General features: G+C 36.4%; 1 protein-coding gene across 6 annotated transcripts in view; it reads left to right on the top strand.

The window, feature by feature from the left end:
- NME7 (NME/NM23 family member 7) overlaps window positions 1-16,447 on the top strand; it is a 273,064-nt gene that overhangs the window by 73,972 nt on the left and 182,645 nt on the right. For all 6 annotated transcript variants that reach the window (XM_064594364.1, XM_045877515.3, XM_045877517.3 and 3 more), the window contains one exon: window positions 325-430. In XM_064594364.1, coding sequence (XP_064450434.1) covers window positions 325-430 — 106 coding nt within the window. The remainder of the gene's footprint in view (window positions 1-324; window positions 431-16,447) is intronic.

Raw genomic sequence — 16,447 nt, forward strand, 5'->3', positions numbered from 1 at the left:
ATGCTTTGGGGAAAATAGGAACTTTGTTTTCATTACTGCCAATATTCAAAATATGTTAAGATGTTATTAGTTTTAATCCTGGGGCAGAATGATACATATTCTCATTACTTTAATTAATACTTTTTTATATGATATTTTGATTATAAGACTTAAAACAGGGTTCAGTTAATCAGTTAGTCTTGTTAAAATCATTTTTGGAAAACTTGAAGCAAAGAATTTATATTATGAAACTTTAATTGCATAGTTTTTCCCCTCTCATGTAAATATCCTAGAAGTTCAAGATAAGAGATTACATAGGCCGAAGTTATTTCTCTCTGTCTTTAGGAAATGGAGTTATTTTTTCCTTCAAGTGGAGTTTGTGGACCAGCAAACACTGCTAAGTTTACAAATTGTACCTGTTGCATTATTAAGCCCCATGCCATCAGTGAAGGTAAGTGCTATCTTGAATACAGTATATCCAAATACATTTTGTTAATAGGAGCTTATTTTGTTAGTTTATTTTCTTGGTGTATTATATATGCAGAAATTAAAATATAATTTTAGTATTTTAATTTTTTTCTTTAAAGACATGAATAAAGGTGACATGAGGGAAAAATCTGTCTCCATCTATATATATCTTTGCATCTACATTCTTAAAAAAGTTTTCCTTGAGTTGCTTATCATGGTCATGCTTATCCTGTTTCACGTCTTGATTCCTTGACTTTTAATCTGCCTCCTCTCCTCCCAATCACATAACCAATTCACTTAATTCACTGAAATAATTCTCCTAAGTACAATTTAAAACAATGTCTACCATATCTGTGGTATGCCCTTTCTGAGAAAGCTGGAGAAACTTCCTTTAGTTTTTAGTATCTGAAACAAAATTCTTTGAATATATAAATATATATATACACATACACACATATATACACATGTATGCACATACATAGATAGGTAGATTGTACAGATGGTTGTATACTGAGAGTTTGCAAGCTTTTTATCTTTATTTGTCTTCTATTTATTTTAGTCTGCTGTATGTAGTTTTGTCAACTATTCCAAATCCTTTTGGAAATGAGATGGGTATGAATTAAAAGATTATCCTTATAAAACTAGAATATTCTAAATAATAAACATAATTGACAGGGTTTTTTAGTTTTATTTTTTCTAAATATCAAAGTAATTCAGGTATACAGTAGAAAATTTGGGAAAAAAAGTAAGAAAGGAAACAGTAAAAGTGACCTGTTTTCCCATTATCTTGATATAGTCATTCCTCTCAATCCTTTTCTTTTGAATGTGTGTATGTGTGTTCACTGACATGTAATCGTTAAGATGGTTGAGATGTATGTCCGTAAGCTATTGTTTTAATTTAATTTTAGGGAGCATTTTTGGATGCTCTTAATTCTTCATGAGTATTTCAATAGTTGTACACTATGCAGTCATATAGATGTAGTATAATATTGGGATACTTAGGTTGTTTCCAGGTTTTTGATGTTAAAAATATAGCTTTGAAGAATATTTTTGTACATTAATATTTGACAGTATCTCTAGTCATTTCTTCTGGCTAGGTTCCTGGAAATAGAATTATTGGTTGAAAGGATCTGAACCTTAAAGATCTTGTTGCATAATGAATACTTCTTTAATTATTGAGGAAGTGCTTTAATATCTTGTAGATCCTTAGGACCACAGTTATAGGGAACTAACATGCATGATGGGTAACGAACATTTACAGAGACCTTAACACCTTGTGCTGGGTTGTAAACTGAGTACCTTATACATTATCTCCTTTAATATTCACAGCAATTATGCCAAGTAGGTGGATATATCATTCTTTTCCAGATAAGTGGGCTGAGGCTATCTGAGAATAAGTTATTTCTGCCAATTTAGAGTAGGGAATCCAAGATGCAGAACCTCCATGTTCTTTCCTCGACACATATGGCTCCATAGCAAGATGTTTACAATAACATGTTTAGCAACACTTACACAGGCAGTAATAGTACTATTTGAAAGGGCTGGTGTTGATAAGCTATGGAAAACAAAATTGGGATTACCTCAGGATGAATACACACACATTTATACCCACATACATACACACACACATACAGATACATACATAATATACACACATGTTTTAATGTGATGAGACAAATTCTTGTTTAAGGGCCTCAACTTCATTAAAAAGCTTATCTTTGGTTTCTTAATACGTTTCAATTGTTTTTTTTTTTTTCCCTCTCTTTTCTCAGTTGGGTTTTTAACTGTTTTAATTTTTTCAGCAAAATGTGATGTTTGGAGAGATAGGAATAAAATAGAATTATAGTAAATACTAGTTAATACTTTAATAATTGCATAGATAAATATAACTGAAATCTAATAACATTGATTAAATGAAAACATGATGTCAAAATGACTAATTTTATATTTATACAGGTTTAAATAATTTTTAGTCAGCTATTCTTTGAAGATTAGCTATATTTCATGTGTCTATATTTGGTACATAACATTAGAAACATGAGTTGATTAAAGAAAATTTTTGTAAAATCTAATCAGATGGCAGAATACTTTAAATTTTGGCATTTCAAGGCTTTTTTTTCTAAATCTCAATTTTAGGGATCCTTTTAGACACTTTTTAAATGTGCAAATAATCCAATTCAGCTTCAAGTTTAAATTGTGGCTGCAAGGAAATGCAGTTTGAAGCCTTGTGTTGAATTTATTATTAGATTTGTGCAGGCCCTTTCATTGCTGGTTTATGTTTATCTTTTTCTATAGTGATCTCAATTCCTGGTATATTTAATCTCACCTATGGTCTAGCATAGGCATGAGGGGAGAAGAGACTTTTTTAAAAAAAGGTGTTGTTGGTAAGAGAGCAGTTGAAATCAAATTGGTTCATTTCCTTCTATTGACTGTTAACTCCCCCAAAGAAGGCCAGAAGAGCTTTAAGCAACAAAACTGTTGCTCACTACAAGGAGAGCACATCTTGACAGTCTTGGTCAACTTTACCAGGGAGAGATAATGGGCAGATATTGTAGAGTTTTGGGTGTGACCTTGAGAGATTTAAGGTGGGTCTTTCAGTGCAGTGATGGAAACTGCGTAAGTTCCTGATATAATAGTTTAGGATTAGCGGAAACAGTGAGACAAGGATCTTAACCAAGCCTTGTAAGTACACAGTTGTTGGATAAGTGAGTTGTTTGTCCAGTTGAGGGAATATTGCGAAAAGGGGACTGTTTGAGTAGTCTATTGTTGGGGTAAATGGACTTTTGGGAAGTTCCTGAAGTAAATAATGAAGTTATTTACTGATTTACAGCCTTATCTTTGGGTAAGAATTTCTTGGCACAAATAAAGTCATGTGCATGTAGGCAGCCTCAGTTCTTAGTCCTACAGTTAATCTATGTAGATGTGGAAGTTTACTTCTCCTAAGAGAGCTAGAAAAGAGAGACCTTAGTGTGCAGAATAGATGGTGGGAAAAAATAATGAGGTGCGCTTGGGGCATTTATAAGTCTTTTTACGTTTGTAGATTGAAGTACATTTTGTCATTTGGGGGCTCAGGTTTTAAAAGGGAAGAAAAACAAGGTGAATGTTTTTGTGTTCTTTTTTCTTTTTTAATTTAAAAACTGTGCAATGTATTTGTTTTGATGTCCTCAGTATTACTTTCATGTAGTTAAATTCCATCAATGAAATGAATTATTTTTACTCTGAAATCAGGCTGTGTAGGCTTGAATTTTGGCTCTGCTATTTAACTAGCCATGGGATATTGGACAAATTACTTAACCTCTTTGTACCTTGTTTCCTTATCTGTAAAATAAGAATAATATAGTACACCTTCTTTAATGGGTAACTGTAAGGATTAAATGCATTGAATGTAATGCTTAAATGACTAAGTGATTAATTAAATGATTAAATGTAAGGATTAATGTATTAAACACAGTGTCCAACACTTAAAGTGATATATGTGTTAGATAGTATTACTATTATGATTACTACTCTGTTACTACTACCACCACACTACTGCTAATATCATTACCTTTTAATTTTTAAGTAAAGTTAATGACTCCTTAGTCACAAAGCAATAGATTAAAATGCTAACAAATTTCAACTTCTACGTCCATTGTCAGTAGGAAAAAAGAAAATCCCTATCATTGTTTAAGGAACAAAGTACTTAAAATTTTTCCTCAGTTAAATTCTGGATCTAGTTTAAATCCATGAAATAGGATTATTGCTTACATCTAGTTGATTTAGCAGCTATCAGCTATTACCCATTCTGATCATCCATCATGGTCGGCACTGGGCAGGAGGTGGGAGGAGCCACTTGTAGTGCTCCCCAAATTTAGCCTTTTGAAATATTAGAGTCCTGAAGTTTTGTTGGAAAGTGTCCTTTCTTATAACAGATTTATGCATTAAGCAGTTTTACTGCATTGTTTATAACATTGTCCTTCCTGAAATTTAGTTTCTTTCTCAGTAAAATGAGTCAGGATGGTTTATAAGTTTCCTCTCAGCCTTTCAACCCAGTATTCTGTATCCTCGTGTTGTGTTTTGGCTGGAAAATTAATGCTATTTTCATGGAGACTATTTCAAAGCAATTTTAGATTTTGTTTTCAAAAAGGCATATGCAGACAGGGTTGTGGTCTGTTTGCACTTAATTAATTAGGAAGCAGATTTGTGAGAATATTAGCCAGTTTGTAAATTTACCCCAGAATTGGCTCTGATGTGCTAATTGAAACAGGATGAATAACAGCAAGATCATATTTATCAAGTTCTTCACTTTTCAAATTGGGTTATTCTTACTCAGAGCCTCTTGCAGAGTTTTAATTTCTACCCTGAATGGTAGTTTTGATGCTAGGTTGGCCCAGAACCCTGTAAGACACATTCCACTGATGGCAGCCCCCTGAATTTGGGCTGTTTGAATTGGTTGAGTTCTCAGCTTTTTTGTATTAGATTTCCTTCAAGTAATTCAGCTTCTGGGACATTGTGGAAGAGACGTGAAATTTTTTGGTGCAAAGACATTGGATGTAAACATCGTAAATCTAACTCTGTTTCAATGAAAATTCTTGGAGTGGGCCCAGTTTTGCTTAGAATGTCACAGCTTTGGAGTTTTGTGAATGTTTATGTTCTATCTGAAAGAGGAAACAAAACAGTTGGAATTTACAACAGATGCACCAAGTACATTGAACGACATGTAAGACCTTGCCTTTGAATGCATTGAGTGTAGCATACAGTTATAAACAGTGAAAATCCCTAATGAATTTGTAAGTTATGAGAACTTTAAATGAAATTAGTGATTTAGAAGGAGTTTCAAGATTCTTGCTGGTTTAATGGTCCTGAAGAAGCAGGTATGTGTTAAGGCTATTGAAAAATGTTTATTTAGGAACAGTGAAATTTTGTTTGCTAATATCTCTCAGCATCTAAAAACCTTTAAAGCAAAATATGAGTCCCTAGGATTGTCAGTTGTGATGACTTGACTAAGGGCAGAGGGGAAGAATAAAATCTTGTTAGATATTTAGGCTTTCTCTTAACTATAGAACAATAAAACCAGTTTCAATACTAATATCAGTTTATATTTATGGAGTGCTAAGTACTTTATGTGAATTATTTTATTCTCAAAACTATAGCATAGATAGTATGTGAAGGCCATGTCACATTGAGGAAACCTAAGCAATGAGAGGTTAAGTAACTTGCCCAAAGTCACACAGCTCTTAGGTGGTGGGGTTGGGATTTCTACCAAGTTTGCCATCATTGTATCACAATTGTACCATTCTGCCTCTACATGGATTATCACTTAAACCCTATAAATTCCCATCATCAAGTTTGATTATTAACCCCATTTTATAGGTGTGGAATTGAAAAATTAGAAGGGACAGTTAACGTCCTGAACTCCAGATAGCTATTTGATTTCACAGTTGGGATTATTTACCCTATTCCATGAATAACCAGGTCAATTGATTGCTTATGGAAAGCCATTCCAGGTAGAAGTTATATAATAAGTGGTATGAAGGGTGATTTTAATACCTAACATCTTAACTGGGTGTGAAAAATACAGTTTAAGATAGGACTTAGAGAAATTACTACCATTCTGGTCAATAGTGGCAGTTAAGAGACAAACAACAAGTTCTTGAAAATTGTAAACTTAGAATACCTTCTTAAAACTTTTCCAGTTAAATGGGAATAATGTTATATGTGTGTGTGTGTGTGTGTGTTTTAATTACTGCTTTAGTTTATTTTTGTTTAGAGAGGGAGAGGGAGGTGGGGGGAGGGGGAGAGGGAGAGAGACTCTCAAGCAGATTCTGCACTGAGCCTCAGCCCATTGTGGGGCTTGATCTCCCTACCCTGAGATCACAACCCCAGTGGAAATCAAGAGTCTGAGACTCTTTTTTTTTTTTTTTTTTAAAGATTTTATTTATTTATTTGACAGAGACAGAGATAGCGAGAGCAGGAACACAAGCAGCGGGAGGGGGAGAGGGAGAAGCAGGCCTCCCCCCAAGGAGGGAGCCCAATGTGGGACTCGATCCCAGGACCCTGGGATCATGACCTGAGCCGAAGGCAGACGCTTAACGACTGAGCCACCCAGGCGCCCAAGAGTCTGAGACTCTTAACCGATGGAGCCACCCAGTTGCCCCTGTTTTTTATATTCTTAAAGATGTTTAATTTGACTAAAAGCAGTCCTTGTTTTTTTCGTTATGTATTTCAGGAACCTACATTTTTTAGGTATCACTTATTTACACTTGTTTGAGGTTACTCTCCCTTGCTTCTGCATTCCCACCACTGGCTGCCTTTCAGATCTCCAAGTACCCCTAATTCCTTCACTCCTCAGGATCTTTCTCCTTGCTTTTCCTTTTGTCTGGAATATGCATGCCCTCCTTCCCCACCCCCAAATGTCATTTCCTCCTGGAAACCGAACCTAACACCCCCAGAAGATGCTAGATTCCCAAGTGACATGTTCTTCTGGCACTCTGCTTTTCCTTCAGAGCCCTTAGCACACTTAGCTATTATATATTAATTAATCCATACACTCTATATTATATATTGATTTTTGACTAATGATTTTTGTCTCTTTCCTCTACAATACTACAAACTGCGATTGCGAAACAGTCATTCTTCTCTAAATATTTTGCACTCTTCATCGTAAATTTTGTTTTAGTTCCTTTGTTATTTAAGAATCTCTTTTAGTGTCTGAACATTGTCAGAGAATGTAGTCTCTGATAATTGGTTCTTTGAAATTTGTTGCTATCCTTTGTTAACTTTTGAAAATATTGCCAGTGTGTGCTTGAAAAGAAGGATATTTGTTGCACTGTTCTCTCTTTATTTATAAATAACTGTTGATTCAAATCTGTTGTTCAGATCTACAGCCTTCCTCCTTTGTTTTTTGTTTGTTTATTTGTTTTTTGGTTTGCTTGGTTTATCACCTTCTGAAAAAAAGTTTTTAAAAATTCTTCCATGTTAAAATTACTCATTATTGTGGGCGCCTGGGTGGCTCAGTTGGTTAAGCAACTGCCTTCGGCTCAGGTCATGATCCTGGAGTCCCGCATCGGGCTCCCTGCTCAGCAGGAAGTCTGCTTCTCCCTCTGACCCTCCTCCCTCTCATGCTCTCTGTCTCTCATTCTCTCTCTCTCAAATAAATAAATAAATAAATAAATAAATAAATCTAAAAAAAAAATACTCATTGTTATGAATTTGTCAGTTCCTACTTTTAATTTGGACTGTTTTTGCCTTGTATATTCTGAAGCTACATTATTACATGTGATTATTATATCTTTTTGTTTATTATGTGCTATCTTACTTCATTTCCATTAATTGTTTTGTGTTGTTTACCTTAAAGGGTGGCATATCTTTTATTCAAAATTTTTTTGGCCTTTGCCTCTAATACATATGTTATAGCCACTATTGCTAAATTTTATTTTATTTAAAAAAAAATTTATTTTGTTAATGCAATCTAGTAATCTTATCTTAGAATAATAGTTGAATTTAACCTATTGCCATTTATCATGGTTACTGATCCATTTGGATTCCTTTCTTTTATCTTGCTTTAAGTTTTTTCATTCTTTGCCCCTGCTTCCCCCACCAACCCCACCTGCCCCCCACCTTTTTCCAGGCTTTTGTTGGATGGATAAATTTTTCATTATTGAACTCATTCTTCTTTTTATTTTTCTGGTGATTTGAAAGCCCTAGGTCAGAGGTCAGCAAACTATAGCCTTGGGCCAAATCAGGCCAGCTGCCTGGTTTTGTAAATAAACTTTTATGGAACACAGCTATGCCCATTCATTTGTATATTGTCTATGGCTCTTTTTATACTACAAAGCAGGGTTGAGTAGCTGGACATAGTATAGCTTGCAAAGCCTAAAATATTAACTATCTGACCCTTTACAGAAAAAGTTTACTGACCTATACCATAGAATATATATTTTTAATTGGTTCTGCCTAAATATTAGCATGTGTACTGGACTCTAAATTTTATTGATAAAATTTAAACTTGTTCGCTCTCTCCAGACTTTTTTCTAAGGCAAAGACTTTAGAGTGCTTTAAATAGGGTTTTAGTAGACTGGGAGCTTGGGAAGATAGAGGACCCTGAGCTCACCTTCTCCCATATTTTTAAGTAGATATCATCCATATACAAGTCAATAAGTTGGAGAGTGATCTGAAGACTGGTAGAACAAACTCCACAAGTAAATATAGAGAAGAAGCTGCATCTGAAAGGCTAGGAAAGTCAGAAAGAAGAAAGACGGAGGGTAGCTGCCCACAGGTGGGAGGGAGCTGCATGTGGAGAGGGCAGAGAAACAGGCCCTTGCACCAGGGAGCTCACACCAGGAAGAAAATTCCCCATAATGTTTGGCTTTAAAAATCAGAGGGGCTGAATTCCCTGAGTTTGTAAAACCTGTGGAACTTAGAGCCTGGAGCTTTAAAAGTGAACTGACTCAGCACTGGGCAAACCAGGAGGGCAGTGATAACTGGGTTGCTGCCCTTAAAGAGACAGCAGCCTGCATAGAGAGGCAACATAAAAAACAGACAAAGACTGTAACAAGAGAGAAATGGGGACACTATATAATAATAAAGGGGATAATCCAAAAGAAGATATAACAATTGTAAATATGTATGCACCCAATATGGGAGCACCCAGATACATAAAGCAGTTAATAACAAATATACAGGAACTAATTGACAGTAATACAATAATAGTAGGGGACTTTAGCACCCCACTTACAGCAATGGATAGATCATCTAAAAGAACATCAACAAGGAAACAAGGCTTTGAATGACACTCTGGACCAAGTGAACTTAACAGATATATTCAGAACATTCCATCCTAAAACAGCAGAATACTAATTCTTTTCAAGTGTACATGGAACATTCTCCAGAATAGATCACATATTAGCCCACAAAACCAGCTTCAACAAATTCAAGAAATTTGAAATCATACTATGCATCTTTTCTGACCACAACACTATGAAACTGGAAGCCAACCACAACAAAAATCCGGAAAGATTTTCCATTTCTTTGTGTCTTCCTCAATTTCTTTCATGAGTATTTTATAGTTTTCTGAGTACAGATCCTTTGGCTCTTTGGTTAGATTTATTCCTAGGTATCTTATGGTTTTGGGTGCAGTTGTAAATGGGCTCGATTCCTTAATTTCTCTTTCTTCTGTCTTGTTGTTAGTGTGTAGGAATGCCACTGATTTCTGTGCATTGATTTTATATCCTGACACTTTACTGAATTCCTGTATGAGTTCTAGCAGTTTGGGGTGGAGTCTTTGGGTTTTCCACATAAGGTATCATATCATCTGCAAAGAGTGAGAGTTTGACTTCTTCTTTGCTGATTTGGATGCCTTTTATTTCTTTTTGTTGTCTGACTGCTGAGGCTAGGACTTCTAATACTGTGTTGAATAGCAGTGGTGATAGTGGACATCCCTGCTATGTTCCTGACTTTAGGGGAAAAGCTCTCAGTTTTTCCCCATTGAGAATGATATTCGCTGTGGGTTTTTCATAGATGGCTTTTATGATATTGAGTATGTACCCTCTATCCCTACACTGTGCAGAGTTTTAATCAAGAAAGGATGCTGTACTTTGTCGAGTGCTTTTTCTGCATCTATTGAGAGTATCATATGGTTCTTGTTCTTTTTTTAATTAATGTATTGTATCACACTGATTGATTGGCAGATGTTGAACCAGCCTTGCAGCCCAGAAATAAATCCCACTTGGTCGTGGTGAATAATCCTTTTAATGTACTGTTGGATCCTATTGGCTAGTATTTTGGTGAGAATTTTTGCATCCATGTTCATCAGGGATATTGGTCTGTATTCTCCTTTTTGATGGGGTCTTTGTCTGGTCTTGGGGTCAAGGTAATGCTGGCCTCATAAAATGAGTTTGGAAGTTTTCCTTCCATTTCTATTTTTTTTGGAACAGTTTCAGAAGAATAGGTATTAATTCTTCTTGAAATGTTTGGTAGAATTCCCCGGGGAAGCCATCTGGCCCTGGACTTTTGCTTGTTGGGAGATTTTTGATTACTGCTTCAATTCTTTTACTGGTTATCAGTCTGTTCAGGTTTCCTATTTCTTCTTGGTTCAGTTTTGGTAGTGATACATCTCTAGGAATGCATCCATTTCTTCCAGATTGTTTATTTTGCTGGCATAGAGTTGCTCCTAATATGTTCTTATAATTGTTTGTATTTCTTTGGTGTTGGTTGTGATCTGTCCTCTTTCATGCATTTTATTTGGGTCATTTCTCTTTTCTTTTTGATAAGTCTGGCCAGGGGTTTATCAATCTTGTTAATTCTTTCAAAGAACCAGCTCCTAGGTTCGTTGATCTGTTCTACTGTTCTTTTGGTTTCTATTTCATGGATTTCTGCTCTGATCTTTATTATTTCTCTTCTCCTGCTGGGTTTAGGCTTTATTTGCTGTTCTTTCTCCAGCTCCTTTAGGTGTAGGGTTAGGTTGTGTATTTGAGACCTTTCTTGTTTCTTGAGAAAGGCTTGTATTGCTATATACTTTCCTCCTAGGACTGCCTTTGCTGTATCCCAAAGATTTTGAACAGTTGTGTCTTCATTTTCATTTTTTTCCATGAATTTTTAAATTCTTCTTTAATTTCCTGGTTGACCCATTCATTCTTTTTTTTTTAAATTTTATTATGTTAATCACCATATGCTACATCATTAGTTTTTTATGTAATGTTCCATGATTCATTGTTTGCTTATAACACCCAGTGCTCCATTCAATATGTGTCCTCTTTAATACGCATCACCGGGCTTACCCATCCCCCCACCCCCCTCCCCTCTAGAACCCTCAGTTTGTTTCTCAGGGTCCATAGTCTCTCATGGTTCATCTCCCCCTTCGATTTCCCCCCCTTCATTTTTCCCTTCCTACTATCTTCTTCTTTTGTTTTAACATATAACGTATTATTTGTTTCAGAGGTACAGTCTGTGATTCCACAGTCTTACACAATTCACAGCACTCACCATAGCACATACCCTCCCCAATGTCTATCACCCAGCCACCCCATCCCTCCCACCCCCCATCATTCCAGCAACCCTCCAGTTTGTTTCCTGAGATTAAGAATTCCTCATATCAGTGAGATCATATGATACATGTCTTTCTCTGATTGACTTCTTTCACTCAGCATAATATACTCCAGTTCCATCCACGTCATTGCAAATGGCAAGATTTCATTCCTTTTGATGGGTACATAATAGTCCATTGTATATATATACCACATCTTCTTTATCCATTCTTCTGTTGATGGACATCTTGGCTCTTTCCATAGTTTGGCTACTGTGGACATTGCTGCTATAAACCCATTCATTCTTTAGTAGGATGATCTGTCTTCCCATATATTGCCTCAGATTCACTTCTCAGCACGTCCTACCTTCCAGAAAGTGGTCGCTTTTCTGTTCATAGAATTGCTGCTATTCTTTTCTTCAATCTCCTGTTGCATTTGTAGGTGTTCAGAATGGTTTGATAACTATCTACCTGAATTACTGGGACCAGAAGAAATTTAGGTTTACTACTACTCCACCATCTTGTGCCTCTCATAGTTGCTTTTTAACTTGTCTTTTTTCACACCTATATTTTTTGTAGATATATGCCTCATTTTAGTCCTTTTTTGCTCTAATCTTTGTCCACACTGAGAGATTATAGCCCCCCTTCTTCTCCCCCTTTTGTTTGTTTGCTTTTTTAAAAAAATTTTTAAATTCTATTCTTGTTTTTCATTTTGGCTTTGTTTTTTAGTGGTGGTTTCTGACCACTCTGATTTTGGTAGGGTTCATCTTGCTTAGGTTGTGGTTGATATTTTCGACTCTGGTCACTCACTCAACCATCCCTCAACAGAATGAGTAGGAGGAGGAACTCTCAACAGAGACAATATCCTCTGCCACAGAACTAATGGATATGGATATAAGCAAGGTGTCAGAAATAGAATTCAGGATAGCAATCATAAAGTCAATAGCTAGGCTTAAAAAAAACATTAGTGACAATGTAGAATCTCTAAGGGCAGAAATGAGATCTAATCAGGCCGAACTAAAAAAGGCTATGAATGAGATGCAGTCTAAACTGGATACTCTAACAGTGAGGATAAATGAGGCAGAAGGGAGACTTGATCTAAAAAATAAGGTGATGGAAAGGAAGGAAATTGAGGAAAACAGAGATAGGCAGCTAGTAGCACATGAAAAAAGGAGAGATTAATGATGCCATGAAACATTCCAGTGTCAGAATTATTGGGTTCCCTGAGGGGGTCGAGACAGGGGGCTAGAAGATATATTTCAGCAAATCATAGCTGAGAACTTCCCTAATCTGGGGAAGGAAACAAGCATTCGAGTCCAGGAAGCAGAGAGGACCTCTTCCAAAATCAATAAAAATGGATCAACAGCGCAACATATAATAGTGAAGCTTGCAAATTTTACAGCTAAAGAAACTATCCTGAGAGTAGCTAGGGCGAGGAGGTTCCTTACATATGGTGGGAGGAACATCAGAATAACATCAGACCTGTCCACAGAAACCTGGCCAGCCATAAAGGGCTGGCAAGACATATTCAGGGTACTAAATGAGAAGAACATGCAGCCAAGAATACTTTATCCAGCAAGGCTGTCATTCAGAATGGATAGAGAGAAAAGAGCTTCCAGGACAGGCAGAAACTGAAAGAATATGTGACCACTAAGCCGGCCCTGCAAGAAATATTAAGGGGGGTTCTATAAAAGGAGAAAGGCCCCAAGAGTGATACAGAACAGAAATTTACAGAGACAATCTATAGAAACAAGGACTTCACAGGCAACATGATGACAATAAATTCATATCTTTCAATAATCACTCTAAACGTGAACAGCCTAAATGTTCCCATAAAATGGCACAGGGCTGCAGATTGGATAAAAAGACAGGATCCATATGCTGTCTACAAGACACTCATTTTGAACCTAAAGATACATCCAGACTGAAAGTGAGGGGATGGAGAACCATTTACAATGCTAATGGACCTTAAAGATACCTGGGGTGGCAATCCTCATATCAGACAAATTAGATTTTAAACCAAAGATTGTATTAAGAGATGTAGAGGGATACTATATCATACTTAAAGAAGATCTAACAATTGTAAATATTTATGCCCTCCACGTGGGAGCAGCCAGTTATATAAACCAATTAATAACCAAAGTAAGGAAACATATTGATATTAGTACATTAATAGTAGGAGACTTCAACACTCCACTCACAGCAATGGACAGACCATTTAAGCAGAAGATCAACAAAGAAACAAGAGCTTTGAATGACACATTGGACCAGGAGGTGTCACCTCACACCTGTTAGAATGGCTAAAATCAACAGCACAAGAAACAACAGGTGTTGGCGAGGATGTGGAGAAAAGGGAACACTTGTGCACTGTTGGTAGGAATGCAAACTGGTGCAGCCACTGTGGAAAACATTATGGAGGTTTCTCAAAAAGTTAAAAATAGAACTACTGTACAGTCCAGCAATTGCACTACAGAGTATCTACCCAAGAATATAAAAACACTAATTCAAAGGGAAACATGCACCCCTATATTTATAGCATCATTATTTATAATAGCTAAAGTATGGAAGTAGCCCAAATGTCTGTCAACTGATGAATGGATAAAGAAGAGATATATACACGATGGAATATTATTGAACCATAAAAAAGAATGAAATCTTGCCATTTGCAACAGCATGGTTGGAACTAGGGTATAATGTTAAGTGAAAAAAGTCGGAGACAAATACCATATGATTTCACTTATATGGAATTTAAGGAACAAGACAAATGAACAAAGGGAAGAAAAGGGAAAGAGAGAGAGACAAACCCAGAAACAGACTCTTAACCATAGAGAACAAACTGATGGTTACCACAGGGGAGGGGGTGGGGGATGGGTGAAATAGGTGATGGGGATTAAGGAGTGCACTTGTTGTGATGAGCCCTGGGTGATATATGGAATTGTTGAATCACTATATTGTACACTGAAACTAATATAACACTGTGTATTAACTAACTGGCAGTAAAATAAGAGCTTGAAAAAAAGAAAGAAAAGGCTTTAGCAAATGAAAAAACAAAAGAATGCTTGAAACAGCCACTGGAAAAAATCTTTCATCTTCTAAGTTGTTGCTGTGAGAATGTTATTTCTCCTTTCCTTAACTTTTATTTTTTAATCAACTGTATTGTATAATTTATATAACATAATGCACACATTCTAAGTGTATAGTACCAGTACTAGTGTCTCAAAAGCTCAGAGTTAAGAAGTCCTTAATATATGAACTTGATTGTGTCTGATGTCTCCTTGGAGACATTTGGAGGATGAATAGATCATTCTGATTTTTTGAATATGTTACTATGGGAAAAAAGAAGTGAATAGATTTATCTCAAGTTTGCCTGTGTGCCTTTATGATTATAGGCTCTCTATCAATGACAAAGCAATGACAAGTCATGGTATCTTTTATCTTTGGATGTCAGGGCTTGCTCTTCACACCTGATTGGAATAAAGAAACATCTGTTGCTAGGCAGCCAAAGCACCAGCACCTAGCAACTGTGATGTGTGTATGAGGAACCTTAGGGTCTCTTTAGAGCCTGGTGATGTGTAGTATAATCCAAAAACCTATACTCATCTGTTTGAATTAGAGGACACAAGAATCTAGGTAAAGGAATGGCAAAGAGCTCAGTGAAAATCCTATTGTACATGGCAAGGTTAATTTAGTGTACAGTGTTTGGAATGCCTCTTATAGTTCTGTGGCTTGCCACTTACTAATTGTATGTGAAGATACTAATATATACTAATGATACTAATGATATGACCTGAATTGAATGCCTAAAGCCTTCTTTCTTTTAATCTGCAAAATGGAGGTGACAGTATCTACTGCATAAATATGGTAATATATGTGATGCATTTAGAGCAGTTTCCATAGTAAGTGTTCAAAATAATTAGGTATTAATAGCAGTTTTAGAGATTATATCGCATGATACATTTTTTAAAGACCGCAATCAGTAGTTATCAATCAGCCCTATACCTTTATGACAAACCATCTCAAAACTTAGTTCCTTAAAAATGATTTATTATTTCTCATAATTCTGTTGGTTACCTGGGCTCAGCTGGTGATTCTTCCAATGGTATACCTGGGGTCACTTGCCTGGCTTTTTCAGTGTGGGTGCTGTGCTGGAGCTAGAACATACAAGGTTTCTTCTCATCCTCCAGAAACATTCCACTTGGCATCTTATCACTCAGTAGTCCATCCACGGCTTATTTATGGCATGATTGCTGGCTTCCAAGAAGAGCATTTCAAGACAATTCTCAACGTTTAAGTGCTCATCCAGTGTCTGCTTGCATCATGTCTTAATGGCTAAAGCAAGTCATATGGCCAAGTCCAGAGTCCAGTATGAGAGGGGATTATACAGGGCATGATACCAGGAATTATGGCTCACTGGGGACCATCAGTGTGGTTGTCTCCTTCAAGTGGTATAAGACCTTAACATGGTTAGGATGTGAAACTCAAACCTGAATCAGTGGTTTGGGAGACAGTGCATCTCAAACTTTAGTGTGCACTAGAACCACTTGGGCACACTGTTTAAAATGCACCTTCCTGGGCCCTAATTTCAGTAAGTTTGGACCAGAGACCAGAAATACGCATTTTTAAAAATCTTACAAAGCTGTTTTGATGAACACTCAGTTTGAGAACCATTTATTATCAGAAGTTTTGAGGTCAGGGAACACTGTGCATTTCCTATGGTGACTGGCCTCTATCAGAGGCTAGCCATATGAAATGTTATACCCAGTGGAAAATTCTTAGTTCATTCTCTGTGGCAGGCTAATTACAGCCATGGTTAGGGGATGGCTAGAGAAGAGTCACCTCGTGGTTTTCAGTTATTCCTATAGCTCAGAGGTAGGCCCCTGAGCTTGGTTTTAGGTTGGTGAGAATTTCTTGGGGTGATGGAAGATTTGGATGTCCAGGACACTCTGCTCTACCAAAGCAGCTTCTCTAATACTCTTTAACTTCTTTGCAGCAGTTTTT

Source organism: Mirounga angustirostris, unplaced genomic scaffold (assembly GCF_029215605.1).
Source record: "Mirounga angustirostris isolate CCGP_5_RB_7025 unplaced genomic scaffold, mMirAng1.0.hap1 SCAF_6, whole genome shotgun sequence".
NCBI classification, from domain to species: Eukaryota; Metazoa; Chordata; class Mammalia; order Carnivora; family Phocidae; genus Mirounga; species Mirounga angustirostris.